The sequence below is a fragment of the Xenopus laevis genome, chromosome 9_10L, assembly GCF_017654675.1.
Source record: "Xenopus laevis strain J_2021 chromosome 9_10L, Xenopus_laevis_v10.1, whole genome shotgun sequence".
In the NCBI taxonomy this organism is placed as follows: Eukaryota; Metazoa; Chordata; class Amphibia; order Anura; family Pipidae; genus Xenopus; species Xenopus laevis.
Genome location: NC_054387.1, coordinates 9591342 through 9606612, shown reverse-complemented (window position 1 = coordinate 9606612; position 15271 = coordinate 9591342). Strand labels below are relative to the sequence as shown.

General features: G+C 45.4%; 1 protein-coding gene across 5 annotated transcripts in view; it reads left to right on the top strand.

The window, feature by feature from the left end:
* The window catches only part of sulf2.L (sulfatase 2 L homeolog), a 143647-nt gene that overhangs the window by 87463 nt on the left and 40913 nt on the right, over nucleotides 1-15271 (top strand). For 4 of the 5 annotated variants that reach the window (XM_041575710.1, XM_041575711.1, XM_041575713.1 and 1 more), the window contains 2 exons: nucleotides 4303-4520; nucleotides 10497-10736. In XM_041575710.1, coding sequence (XP_041431644.1) covers nucleotides 4349-4520; nucleotides 10497-10736 — 412 coding nt within the window. In that variant the 5' untranslated portion in view covers nucleotides 4303-4348. 5 annotated transcript variants of the gene reach the window in all.

Here is a 15271-nt window from a genome sequence, read left to right as displayed (position 1 = left end):
GGGTTGCCACCTGGCTGCTATTTTACCGGCCTAGCCGGTAAAACACCTGCCAAGGCCGGGGCCGATATTACAAATTTACTGGCAATGTAGTAGCCGGTAAATTTGTAATACCCTTTTTTTTTCCCCCCCGGCCTTCTGGCCATCGCGCGACGTAGCACCGCCCCTTTTTTTGCATCACAGTATGTGGCCCCACCCCTTTTTGCATCACAGAACACCCTTTTGTTCCCGCCCCCCTACCGGCCAGTAAAAACGTTGTGAAAACTTGGCAACCCTATCAGCGGGTTGAGGATTGGGTTGCAGATATGGCACTTACGGGTTGGATCAGGTAGCGGCTCCAAGCGGGTAAGAATGCGGGTCTGGGTCGGGTTTTTAGAAATGGGTCGGGTTTTTAGAAATGGTTCCGCGCAGGACTCTAATCTCATTCAAAGAGTACGTGGGGGTCCAGTGTTGGCCTGAGCTGTATTGGCTTTATAAGGTGCGACCCCAAGGTCTGATCAGCAGCCTCAGATATTTCATTTATACCCAGGAAGGGTATTTGCCCGTCTCGTCCCTGACTATTGTGGTCTGGTTTCCCTGTTAGACTTTAAATTTGTCAAGTCAACTGTCAGCTCTTCACACCCACAAGGAACGGGTCTGCGGAGCGCTGAGAGGCACATCCATGAATACTCTGCTTTCCCATAATGCCTCAGTGCCGTGACCCTTTTCTGTAACCCACTTATTTATTATTTTTCTGGGCTTTTGTCCAAACAGACAAAAGCGAGGCTGGTGCATTAAAACTGTAATTATTTCACGGTTGTGTCGAACTTGGATTAAACCCAAACTCTCAGATTAGGGGGAAAAAAAACATTGAGTTTCAAATGCTGAATTGTCTTGTAGCTTTTCAACCGGCTGCGTCTGGGAATCGTCTGTGCCAACCAGCAAAGTGTTTGTTCTCTTGTAATTTTATATAACAAAACTCCACATTCATTCATTAGTCAATAATATTTTGTAGTAGAATTTTCTGCATTTATGCAACTTCTAATATCCTTATCATTTACAGTAGGGGGTACATTATCCCTTATAATACATGAGTGATACTCAGAGTTCCCTGTATAACTCAGCCTTCAGCCTTGTGCCTTTATATGGTCACAGAACAACCCCTCAGTGACTTCTAATATCCTTATCATTTACAGTAGGAGGTACATTATCCCTTATAATACATGAGTGATACTCAGAGTTCCCTGTATAACTCAGCCTGCAGCCTTGTGTCTTTATATGGTCACAGAACCCCTCAGTGACTTCTAATATCCTTATCATTTACAGTAGGAGGTACATTATCCCTTATAATACATGAGTGATACTCAGAGTTCCCTGTATAACTCAGCCTGCAGTCTTGTGTCTTTATATGGTCACAGAACAACCCCTCAGTGACTTCTAATATCCTTATCATTTACAGTAGGGGGTACATTATCCCTTATAATACATGAGTGATATTCAGAGTTCCCTGTATAACTCAGCCTGCAGCCTTGTGTCTTTATATGGTCACAGAACAACCCCTCAGTGACTTCTAATATCCTTATCATTTACAGTAGGAGGTACATTATCCCTTATAATACATGAGTGATACTCAGAGTTCCCTGTTTAACTCAGCCTGCAGCCTTGTGCCTTTATATGGTCACAGAACAACCCCTCAGTGACTTCTAATATCCTTATCATTTACAGTAGGGGGTACATTATCCCTTATAATACATTAGTGACTCCAGATGTCACTTCTATGGATGTTATGGATTGGCTGATAGCAACGCTCAGTTCTTCATTGGCAAACAAAGCTGGAGGCTTCACACGTAAGGGATGGTACCAGATAGAATCATACATCTTAAAGGGGAAGTGCGATCATGTTTTTCTCAGCGCTGTCACTTTAAGTCACAATGCCGCTTTGACAGGGCACTTTTTGTATTTGCCAGCTTCCATTAATATACAATCATTTTGGTCGGACATTGTTCGTGCCAAGGGGTCCTCGGGGGGCAGATTAACTGCTGCAATTCCCTTTCATGTCTCTCTGGCAGCAAATGGGCCTGTGAGTTGCTGGTAACTTCCCACCCTGCTGGGGTACATGCCCTAAATCAGACGACAGACGGGGCTCTGAACTCTCTGCCAACTGGACTAATTGAACTGTACTCCATCCCTCGGTCACAGCTCGGCTTCTTGTCCATTTGCATTCATGGCTCCTGAGCAGGTGCACGGCTTTTGTGTGCAGCGGCCAGTAATTGTAATGTTAAGTCTGGCAATATGAAATCAGGCCTGTTTGCCGCAACCGACAGCTGGGCTAATCCTGGCTTTGGGCACCTGTTGAGTCTTGAGTTTAACAACAACAAAAAATATAAGGGAAGAAAGACAGTACAGTATAAGGGTATAGCTTATTGTGTGCCCAGAACATTCCTTCTCTGTATATTTGTATTTATACATATGGGAAGGAGGTGCCATATTGTTTCCCTTAGACAGTACAGTATGAGGGTATAGCTTATTGTGTGCCCAGAACATTCCTTCTCTGTATATTTGTATTTATACATATGGGAAGGAGGTGTCATATTGTTTCCCTTAGACAGTACAGTATGAGGGTATAGCTTATGTGTGTGCCCAGGAACATTCCCTTCTCTGTATATTGTATTTATACATATGGGAAGGAGGTGCCATATTGTTTCCCTTAGACAGTACAGTATGAGGGTATAGCTTATTGTGTGCCCAGAACATTCCTTCTCTGTATATTTGTATTTATACATATGGGAAGGAGGTGCCATATTGTTTCCCTTAGACAGTATAGTATGAGGGTATAGGCTATAGGAAGTGAAAGATTAAGGTGACATTTAATTGTTAATAGCCCATTCCGTGAGACATTAGGCTATTCCTGTGGGACTGCTAATGGGTGGGGGTATATAACATGAGGGGGTTATTTATAGGACACATCTGTGCAAATGTGACTCTCTAGGCTTCTCTCTAATGGATCTGAGCCGACTGAAGCAATAAAGCCGGGGCCCCTGACTAATTAGAGTGCCGGGCGCAGAAAGAGCCCATTTAATCCGTATCCGATTGGCTCCTGCAGGGGCACCAATAAAACTTCCGAGAGGAGCAGGAGAAATAAAGAAAAGCGACTTTTCCTGCCCGGCGGGAGGGACATAAATCACTCGGCTTCTCCCGGGAACTTTATTGTGTTCCTTAAACTCTTTAATCAGGCTCTTTCCTGAGGGGAACCAATGAAATATGGATCGGTGGCTGGTGGGTGAGACAGAGGGGGGCCCAGTGACCTGAGACTGACAGCCCCATTGTTCAGGGGAGCTTGGGAATTCAATGGCTGCTCTTTGTTTTATTATAACATCTCAAGGCATCGTGTCTCCCTGATGTCAGGGGATTCATCATACCTGGGCAGTGGGAATTACAGGCATCACCTGTCACAATTCAGAATCCATCGTTTAAATATTCAGTGGTTTGTTTGCTCTGCCCCTCCTGAGCTTTCTTGTCTCTCCCACAAACGGGCACAAGCATTTCTGGGCAGCAGTGCTGTATGCTGGAGAGCCGCAAACTAGCGAGACTGTAATTGATCTGAAAGGTGAAACTTACCCTTTAAAGTAGAAGGAACACTAGCGAGGCACTTTATTGCCAATAGAATAGGCACAACAGTGCAGGGTAGAATGTTATATTTATTCTGTAGAATGCTATACCATACCTGAGTAGACAGCTCTATTGTTTAGGATAGCAGCTGCCATATTAGCTTGGTGTGACATCACTTCCTGTCTGAGTCTCTCCCTGCTCACTCATAGCTCTGGGCTCAGATTACAGCAGGGAGAGGAGGGAGGGAGGGAGAGAGGAGTAAACTGAGCATGCTCAAGCCCTAGCCCTGGAGGTTTAAGATGAAAACAGGAAGTCGGATACAGAAGCCCATGAGTACACAATAGAAGGAAAGAAATGTGCTGTTTCTTTTGACAGAGGACTCAGAGCAACATTACTTTGAGGATTTACTGGTGTATTTATATAGACCTTTCTGATAAAGCTTACTTAGTTTTAGCCTTTCCTTCTCCTTTAAGCAACAGTTTAGTGTAGTCGACACAAAGGGTTAACTAGAAACCCCAGTGTATGAGTTACTTTACCACTTCCTTATCATACTGGCTTCTTTGGTTATTTGGAGGAGTCACATTCTATAAATCGGGTCATATGAGTAAGTGCTGAGCTCCCAGTGTATCTTGTAACTAAACAAGCTTGCCGAGGATGCTGGGAATTCCAGTGCAGTTTATAAACCGGCTTCACACAGCTTTCGTTTTTCTCTTTCAGTTCTGTTGGCACCGAAGGTGAAGCTTTTTGGGGAGGCGACGCAACGATGGAGTACTGGCGAATATTCTTGCTGACACTACTGATGTCTCTGGTTCTGCCGGCCATAGAGGGAAGTCTCCTGTCCAAACAGCGCATGAAAGGCAGGTTTCAAAGGGACCGAAAAAATATCCGGCCGAATATCATCCTCGTCCTGACAGACGACCAAGATGTGGAACTTGGTAAGAAATCATCTTCTCTGTTCAGATGTACTAATGTAGTAACAGCATTGTAAACAACACTTCTTATTAATAAAATAATGCTGTTCTGTAAAATTAACATATATATGATTGGCACCTTATCTCAACTTAATTATTCCTGCCCTAGTGACCCACATCCCACTGTTACTATAGGCACCATCTCTCCCTACTATACCTGCTATCCCACAGTCACACTCCCTTCCCAGAGACTATTATCCACTGTTACTATAGACACATCTCTCCCTACTATACCTGCTATCCACAGTCACACTCCTTCCAGAGACTATTATCCACTGTTACTATAGCACCATCTCTCCTACTATACCTGCTATCCCACAGTCACACTCCCTTCCAAGACTATTATCCACTGTTACTATAGGCACCATCTCTCCTACTATACCTGCTATCCCACAGTCACATCCCTTCCAGAGACTATTATCCCACTGTTACTATAGGCACCATCTCTCCTACTATACCTGTATCCCACAGTCACACTCCTTCCCAGAGACTATTATCCACTGTTACTATAGGCACCATCTCTCCCTACTATACTGCTATCACGTCCACAGTCACACTCCCTTCACCCCAGAGACTATTATCCCACTGTTACTATAGGCACCATCTCTCCCTACTATATCCTGCTATCCCACAGTCACACTCCCTTCCCAGAACTATTATCCCACTGTTACTATAGGCACCATCTCTCCTACTATACCTGCTATCCACAGTCACACTCCCTTCCCAGAGACTATTATCCACTGTTACTATAGACACATCTCTCCTACTACCCTATCACGTCACCTTGGCTTATCCCATAGCAACTCCTCCTTCCCAGAGACTATTATCCACTGTTACTATAGGCACCATCTTTTCCCTACTATACTGCTATCCCACAGTCACACTCCCTTCCCAGAGACTATTATCCCATCCCACTGTTACTATAGCACCATCTCTCCCTACTATACCTGCTATCCCACAGTCACACTCCCTTCCCAGAGACTATTATCCCACTGTTACTATAGGCACCATCTCTCCTACTATACCTGCTATCCCACAGTCACACTCCCTTCCAGAGACTATTATCCACTGTTACTATAGGCACCATCTCTCCCTACTATACCTGCTATCCCACAGTCACACTCCCTTCCCAGAGACTATTATCCACTGTTACTATAGACACCATCTCTCCCTACTATACCTGCTATCCCACAGTCACACTCCCTTCCCAGAGCTATTATCCACTGTTACTATAGGCACCATCTCTCCCTACTATACCTGCTTATCCCACAGTCACACTCCCTTCCCAGAGACTATTATCCACTGTTACTATAGGCACCATCTCTCCCTACTATACCTGCTATCCCACAGTCACACTCCCTTCCCAGAGACTATTATCCACTGTTACTATAGGCACCATCTCTCCCTACTATACCTGCTATCCCACAGTCACACTCCCTTCCCAGAGACTATTATCCCACTGTTACTATAGGCACCATCTCTCCTACTATACCTGCTATCCCACAGTCACACTCCCTTTCCAGAGACTATTATCCCACTGTTACTATAGGCACCATCTCTCTCCTACTATACCTGCTATCCCACAGTCACACTCCCTTCCCAGAGACTATTATCCACTGTTACTATAGACACCATCTCTCCCTACTATACCTGCTATCCCACAGTCACACTCCCTTCCCAGAGACTATTATCCACTGTTACTATAGGCACCATCTCTCCCTACTATACCTGCTATCCACAGTCACACTCCCTTCCCAGAGACTATTATCCACTGTTACTATAGGCACCATCTCTCCCTACTATACCTGCTATCCACAGTCACACTCCCTTCCCAGAGACTATTATCCACTGTTACTATAGGCACCATCTCTCCCTACTATACCTGCTATGCCACAGTCACACTCCCTTCCCAGAGACTATTATCCACTGTTACTATAGGCACCATCCTCCCTACTATACCTGCTATCCACAGTCACACTCCCTTCCCAGAGACTATTATCCACTGTTACTATAGGCACCATCTCTCCCTACTATACCTGCTATCCACAGTCACACTCCCTTCCCAGAGACTATTATCCCACTGTTACTATAGCAACCATCTCTCCCTACTATACCTGCTATCCCACAGTCACACTCCCTTCCAGAGACTATTATCCACTGTTACTATAGGCACCATCTCTCCCTACTATACCTGCTATCCCACAGTCACACTCCCTTCCAGAGACTATTATCCCACTGTTACTATAGGCACCATCTCTCCCTACTATACCTGCTATCCCACAGTCACACTCCCTTCCCAGAGACTATTATCCACTGTTACTATAGCACCATCTCTCCCTACTATACCTGCTATCCCACAGTCACACTCCCTTCCCAGAGACTATTATCCACTGTTACTATAGGCACCATCTCTCCCTACTATACCTGCTATCCCACAGTCACACTCCCTTCCCAGAGACTATTATCCACTGTTACTATAGCACCATCTCTCCTACTATACCTGCTATCCCACAGTCCACTCCCTTCCCAGAGACTATTATCCACTGTTACTATAGGCACCATCTCTCCCTACTATACCTGCTATCCCACAGTCACACTCCCTTCCCAGAGACTATTATCCACTGTTACTATAGGCACCATCTCTCCTACTATACCTGCTATCCCACAGTCACACTCCCTTCCCAGAGACTATTATCCACTGTTACTATAGGCACCATCTCTCCCTACTATACCTGCTATCCCACAGTCACACTCCCTTCCCAGAGACTATTATCCACTGTTACTATAGCACCATCTCTCCTACTATACCTGCTATCCCACAGTCACACTCCCTTCCCAGAGACTATTATCCACTGTTACTATAGGCACCATCTCTCCCTACTATACCTGCTATCCCACAGTCACACTCCCTTCCCAGAGATTATTATCCACTTTTACTATAGGCACCATCTCTCCTTACTATACCTGCTATCCCACAGTCACACTCCCTTCCCAGAGACTATTATCCACTGTTACTATAGACACCATCTCTCCCTACTATACCTGCTATCCCACAGTCACACTCCCTTCCCAGAGACTATTATCCCACTGTTACTATAGACACCATCTCTCCCTACTATACCTGCTATCCCATAGTCACACTCCCTTCCCAGAGATTATTATCCACTTTTACTATAGGCACCATCTCTCCTTACTATATCTGCTGGAAAATCAAGAATTCAGATTCATACCCAGTCTTTACTGAAAGCATTCTTCCTCATGTATCTATGGGCAGCAAACTGAAATATACTTGGCAATCTCCCAACTAGTTAATAAGTCACAAAGTTTATATATTCTATTTTAAAGTCTTTTCTTCTTGACACAGACCAGAAATCCTTCAGTGAGTATTTTATCTGGTCTAGCTCTTACTCAGCTGCTGAACATAACTGGCACAATTTCCAGTTACGACTGCCCTTCTCACGCAAACAGGAAAGTGTTAAAAGTGATGTTAAACAAAACAAGGTGTAGGGAAGTGTGTATCACATGCAATCACTTTATCAGATCCCTTCATAAAAGGAAATGTACTTCCTCTACACGCAGGGAGCAAAGTGACATTTACTGTACTGATGAAATACAAGGAAATGTATTCTTGGGTTTATGAGAGTATGTTTACTGTATTAACTTGGATTACATTTTTACATACTGAATCTTGAGCTGAATGTCTGGTAATGAACATTTTTATCTGTGGCTGACATTGAGCCAGTAACAGTGGATAATAGTCTCTGTGAAGGGAGTATGACTGTGGGATAGCAGGTATAGTAGGGAGAGATGGTGCCTATAGTAACAGTGGGTAATAATCTCTGGGAAGGGAGTGTGACTGTGGGATAGCAGGTATAGTAGGGAGAGATTGTGCCTATAGTAACAGTGGATAATAGTCTCTGGGAAGGGAGTGTGACTGTGGGATAGCAGGTATAGTAGGGAGAGATTGTGCCTATAGTAACAGTGGATAATAGTTTCTGTGAAGGGAGTATGACTGTGGGATAGCAGGTATAGTAGGGAGAGATGGTGCCTATAGTAACAGTGGGTAATAATCTCTGGGAAGGGAGTGTGACTGTGGGATAGCAGGTATAGTAGGGAGAGATTGTGCCTATAGTAACAGTGGATAATAGTCTCTGGGAAGGGAGTGTGACTGTGGGATAGCAGGTATAGTAGGGAGAGATGGTGCCTATAGTAACAGTGGATAATAGTCTCTGGGAAGGGACTGTGACTGTGGGATAGCAGGTATAGTAGGGAGAGGTAGTGCCTATAGTAACAGTGGGATAATAGTCTCTGGGAAGGGAGTGTGACTGTGGGATAGCAGGTATAGTAGGGAGAGATGGTGCCTATAGTAACAGTGGATAATAGTCTCTGGGAAGGGACTGTGACTGTGGGATAGCAGGTATAGTAGAGAGAGATGGTGCCTATAGTAACAGTGGATAATAGTCTCTGGGAAGGGAGTGTGACTGTGGGATAGCAGGTATAGTAGGGAGAGATGGTGCCTATAGTAACAGTGGATAATAGTCTCTGGGAAGGGACTGTGACTGTGGGATAGCAGGTATAGTAGGGAGAGGTAGTGCCTATAGTAACAGTGGGATAATAGTCTCTGGGAAGGGAGTGTGACTGTGGGATAGCAGGTATAGTAGGGAGAGATGGTGCCTATAGTAACAGTGGATAATAGTCTCTGGGAAGGGACTGTGACTGTGGGATAGCAGGTATAGTAGAGAGAGATGGTGCCTATAGTAACAGTGGATAATAGTCTCTGGGAAGGGAGTGTGACTGTGGGATAGTAGGTATAGTAGGGAGAGATGGTTCCTATAGTAACAGTGTTGATTGTAGCCTCTGTAAACAGCATTTCCCATATCCGGTCATTGCACATTTTTAGTTACTACAGAAACAATGGATTAGCAGCTATTTCTCAAAAGCCAGAACCAGCAGTGCATAACGGGGCAAACAAGTTACAAATATCGGTTCTTATTGTGGAAACACCATTTCATGACTGGTCACCCATCAATGAAGGAGTTAATGTTTAGAGATACAAATGTGTCGCTGTGTTTTCATCTGATTAAATATTCGCGTGTTTGGCTCGGGGTATAAATATTTAAAGCTTGGCCTAGTTACGACTGCCTGTAAAGTGTAGCCAGGATTTCAGCCTCCCACGGAACTGTCAGTCTGAATTAGCCTGCGCCGCGCCGGGGAAGATGAGATCATGTGTTTTCATATCTGTGATGGGGTGAGTTACGCGACTCTTGTCGCCAATGAGATTTTATTAAAACAGATTAGTGGTCTCCAGGGGTCACAGGAACACATGCTGCTGCTGCCGCCATACTTCTTTTCTTGCTGCTCTGAAATTACATTGTCCTAGGACATCTTTTTATAGATATGGGACCTGTTATCCAGAATGCTTGAGATTTGGGGTTTTCTGGATAACAGATCTATCCATAATCAGGATCTTCATACCTTAAACCTACTAGAAAATCATGTTAACCTTCAATAAACCCAATAGGCTGGTTTTGCTTCCAGTAAGGATTAATTATATCTTAGGGATCAACGATAAGCTACTGTTTTATTATTAAAGAAAAAAAAGTAATCATTTTTAAAAATGTGGATTATTTGGATAAAATGGAGTCTATGGGAGACAGCCATTCTGTATTTCGGAGCTTTCTAAATACCTGGTGTCTGGATAAAGGATATATATAGAAATAGTGCAGTGGCCAGGTCCCTTGTCCATCCCAAGCCAATTCTATAAATACACTCATTGATCATGGCATTGTAAGGGGGGAGATTATTTAGTAATTTTGCCCCGTGCAGTTGCATGTGGTAGGAGGGGGTGCAAGAGACCCCCATGTTGGCCCCTGTTGTTGGGTTGGATGAGCAAATGGATCAGTAAATAAAGTCTAACTCACTGTGTTTGTCTGATTCCAGGCTCCATGCAGGTGATGAATAAAACCAAGCGGATCATGGAGCAAGGAGGCACCCACTTCAGCAATGCGTTTGTAACCACTCCAATGTGCTGCCCATCTCGCTCCTCTATCCTCACCGGGAAGTACGTCCATAACCACAACACCTACACCAACAACGAAAACTGCTCCTCCCCCTCCTGGCAGGCCCAACATGAAACACATACCTTCTCCGTGTATCTTAATAACACCGGTTATAGAACAGGTAAGAACTCAATTCTTCATGCCCATGAGTTCGTTGACTCAGACTTGTACTTGGACAGACAATAGGGTTCTCCATCCATGGGATTTCTTTTTCCTGCACATTCCTGCGCCATAGATGGGTAGAATAAATAAACACTCACCCCAAATCTCCCCCTAACTGGCCTTCAGACTGGCTCATAACAAGGTTACAGATAAATAGAAACATTGGGGTAACCGTCACCCTCCTATAGTTCTAGGGGTACCCAGGGTACAAATAAGCACTCACCCCAAATCTCCCCCTAACTAACCTTCAGGCTGGGCCCCTTAGCTCATAACAAGGTTACAGATATATAGAAACATTGGGGTAACAGTCACCCTGCTATAGTTCCAGGGGTACCCAGGGTACAAATAAGCACTCACCCCAAATCCCCCCCTAACTGGCCGTCAGACTGGGCCCCCTTAGCTCATAACAAGGTTACAGATATATAGAAACATTGGGGTAACAGTCACCCTGCTGTATTTCCAGGGGTACCCAGGGCACACATAAACACTCACCCCAAATCCCCCCCTAACTGACCTTCACACTGGACCCCCTTAGCTCATAACAAGGTCACATATACATAGAAACATTATGTGACATTAATGTTAAAAACAAATCAGCATTATCCCCAAATCTCGCCCTTATGAGCTCCCAGGCAGCACAGTGTGGGGAGCAGAGCTATATATGTATATACAAGGCCAGGGAACGGTAGAGGATAGTGGGGGACACAGCACTGACAGTTCAGAACTGATCATTATGGGGCAATAAGGCATGGAGCAATTGGCCCAAGAGCTCACTCTTTAGTGCTTCCATCCAGATGCAGTCCTGTGCGTCTGACATTAATCTGATAATCTCTTATCAAGCGTTATCTAACATTATGCAAGGTTCTCTTTCTATCCATCTATCTACCATCAATCTTTCTCTATCTATCTATCTTGCGCTCTATCTCGCACACTCTCTCTATCTCGCGCTCTCTCTCTCTATCAATCTATCCATGCAATTTAGCTGTCATATACTTGTCCTGTCTTTCTGTTTTATCTCTCAACATTTTTTAGCGTATCAATCTATCCGTCTGTCTATCACTTGTCTAGCTATCTCAAAGGAAAGTTATGCTCCCCACTAATTTTTAAAACATTATCACTATATTAAGGACATTGAAACATTTTGTGCCTTAAGCTACTAAAAATGCCTTCCCCTTTAAACAAAACAGGGATTGTTTGTCCATATATTGCAATATATTTAAGTTGCCAACTAGTTGTGTCCTATAAAGAGAGAGATGAAAGCAGTAAGTGCTGACAGTTGATGAAGAGCTCATAGAGTTCATGAGTGCAGAGAGTAGATCAGGGGACAGAGATCAGCAGGAGAATATTATTCATATAAATATTATTGTTGGGCACAAGTCCCAGGTTGGGGTCTTTGTGTCCTGCTGCCCCACGTGGGGCGAGTGTTTGTGGGGGGAAGAGAATCAATGGGCTCAGGTCCAGCCTAGTGAGAGGGTTGGGGCCCCGGGTCCCGTGGTGCATGTAGCTCAGTGAATGTTTATGTTACTCTGATACAGTAACATGATACCCTCCCCCCGCGCTGGCGCTGACACACTGAGGTCCCGGCGGTGCCGCACAGACGACTGTTTTGACACATTTCCCCAATTATCTGTTCAGCTGCAGTTACTGTGTTTGGGAAATATTAGCTCTCATCTGACTTGTTTGAGGATAAATCTGTTGCCGTATTGGCTGCGGGTAAACAAGTCACTTGTGTTGATCGGTGTCAGGGGCCGTCACTGCCACAAATGAAGTCTATTTATTTTATATAGATCCAATGGATATTGCTATTAATGTTCATCTCTGCTAATGTACAGGCTGGCATTCCAATAACAGCGCATGTTCTAACAGTCACAGGATTGAGGGAAAGATACAGCAGGAACCTTATATTTATCTGTGTGGGGGAATGGATTCTCCTTGCACTTCCTGCTTTAAAAAGGCGGTAGGAAGTGCTTTAACTAAACATAGTGCAGAATGCAGGAAATATGTTGTGGGCAGGACTAACAATCTAATGTTGTGTGGGCCCTTAACTTGGCCTCTCGGTCTCCTGGGCCTCTAAAGCCAGACCTGTTGAAACTGGCAACCAACTATATAACATTAGCCACAGCAGACCCAGCAGCTGTACAGTACAGTAAGCCTTGGGGCAGAGCCTGCTTGGGGGTAGTGGAGAGGGAACCTAAATGCAAGAGGAGTGTTTTCCAGGGAAGAAATAGTGGGGGAGCAAATGATATATATTAATTAATCATACATTATATCTCCCTGCACAATTCGGCAGGAACAGTCCCCTAAGTTTGCTCATAGTCTGTACAGAGAGATCCCATAAAACTATGGCAGCATAGGTATTCCTCTGTACTAAGCACAATTCAGCAGAAACAGTCCCTAAGTTTGCTCATAGTCTGTACAGAGAGATCCCATAAAACTATGGAAGCATAAGTATTCCCTGTACTAAGCACAATTCAGCAGGAACAGTCCCCTAAGTTTGCTCATAGTCTGTACAGAGAGATCCCATAAAACTATGGCAGCATAGGTATTCCCCTGTACTCAGGGCTGCCATCAGAAATCACGGGGCCCCACACAACAACATTTTCTGTGCCCCCTCGCCTCCACTAACCACGCCCCCACCAGTACAAAGGTCCCATGGACATGGACGCCATTCAGGGGGATGTCAAAAAGTTACATTGGTGGCTGGGGTCACAAAAAAAAACCACCAGCGGCCAGACCCTTCTGCAAGCCAGGGGGCCGCATGGAGGGTCAGGAGCCAGCATGGAGGGTCAGGGGCAATCATTGGTGGTCAGTGACTTGCAGAGGGGCCCTTCCACCAGTGTTTTTTTTGTGACCCCTGGCCACCAATGTAGCTCTTTGGTATCGCCCAGAATGGGTTAGGTGCCCACATTGGGGGTTCAGGGGCCCTGCACTGGTGGCTCAGGGGCCCTGCATTGGTGGCTCAGGGGCCTGTGGGCCTGCATGGGGTACAGGGGCCCTGCATTGGTGGTTCAGGGGCCCACAGCCCTGCATGGGGTTCAGGGGCCCTGCATTGGTGGCTCAGGGCCCTGCAGCCCTGCATGGGGTTCAGAAGCCCTGCATTGGTGGTTCAGGGGCCCACAGCCCTACATGGGGTTCAGGGGCCCTGCATTGGCGGTTATGGGGCCCTGCGACCCTGCCTGAATTGGTGGTTCAGGGGCCCACGGCCCTGCATTGGTGGTTCAGGGGCCCGTGGCCCTGCATTGGGTTCAGGGGCAGGCATTGGTGGTCAGTGGCACTTACCTGTAACTGGGGGGTCTCTCTTACATGGCCTCACATGGCGAATTCTTCTCCTGTGCGGTCTTCTTCATCTGCGCTGTCATCTTCTTCTGCGCTGTCTCTTCCTCCGGCGGGGTCTTCCGCGTCATCGCCATTGCCAGGAGGACAGTCCTTCTCCAACCGCGTCTTCACTCTTCTGTCTGCCGGCAGCAGGGTGCCGGCGGTTTAAATAGCGTTGCGCCCGTGCGGGAGGCAGCCAATAGGAATAGCCGCTGACACCACTGAACGTTTCGCCGGGCCTGGTTTCTCTAGGTGAAGGGGCCCGACAAATCAGTGAAGTGCGGTGTGGCCGGGCCCCACTCACAGCTTAAAATACTCCGGGCCCGGGAGAACTGTCCCCCCTGTGACCCCCTGATGGCGGCCCTGCCTGTACTAAGCACAATTCAGCAGGAACAGTCCCTAAGTTTGCTCATAGTCTGTACAGAGAGATCCCATAAAACTATGGCAGCATAGGTATTCCCCTGTACTAAGCACAATTCAGCAGGAACAGTCCCTAAGTTTGCTCATAGTCTGTACAGAGAGATCCCATAAAACTATGGCAGCATAGGTATTCCTCTGTACTAAGCACAATTCAGCAGGAACAGCCTCCTAGGTTTTCTCATAGCCTGTACAGAGAGATACCATAAAACTATGGCAGCATAGGTATTCCCTGTACTAAGCACAATTCAGCAGGAACAGTCCCCTAAGTTTGCTCATAGTCTGTACAGAGAGATACCATAAAACTATAGCAGCATAGGTATTCCCTGTACTAAGCACAATTCAGCAGGAACAGTCCCTAAATTTGCTCATAGTCAGTACAGATATATATACCATAAAGCTATAGCAGTATAGGTATTACTCCTCCTCAGTCACTCTATTACCTAACCAAGCAGGAGCAGGTAGGTAGATGGGATCCAAGTGGGAGGAGATTTTGTTGTTCTTGTTACACTGCTGATAAAGTCCTGATGGATGGACAGTGTAAATCGGACAGACTGAATGAGCAGGATTGTAGGTGAGAGAATAAAGCTCATTATGATACAGAGGGTTCAGCAAGTGACAGTGTCATTAGTGTTAATGTGTGTATAATGTGTATATATTTATATTGTGTTTACTGTATAGTTAAATAGTGTGTAAATAGAGTATATAGTGTTTGTATAGTGTGTGTGTGTGTGTGTGTATGTATATATGTATGTATATATG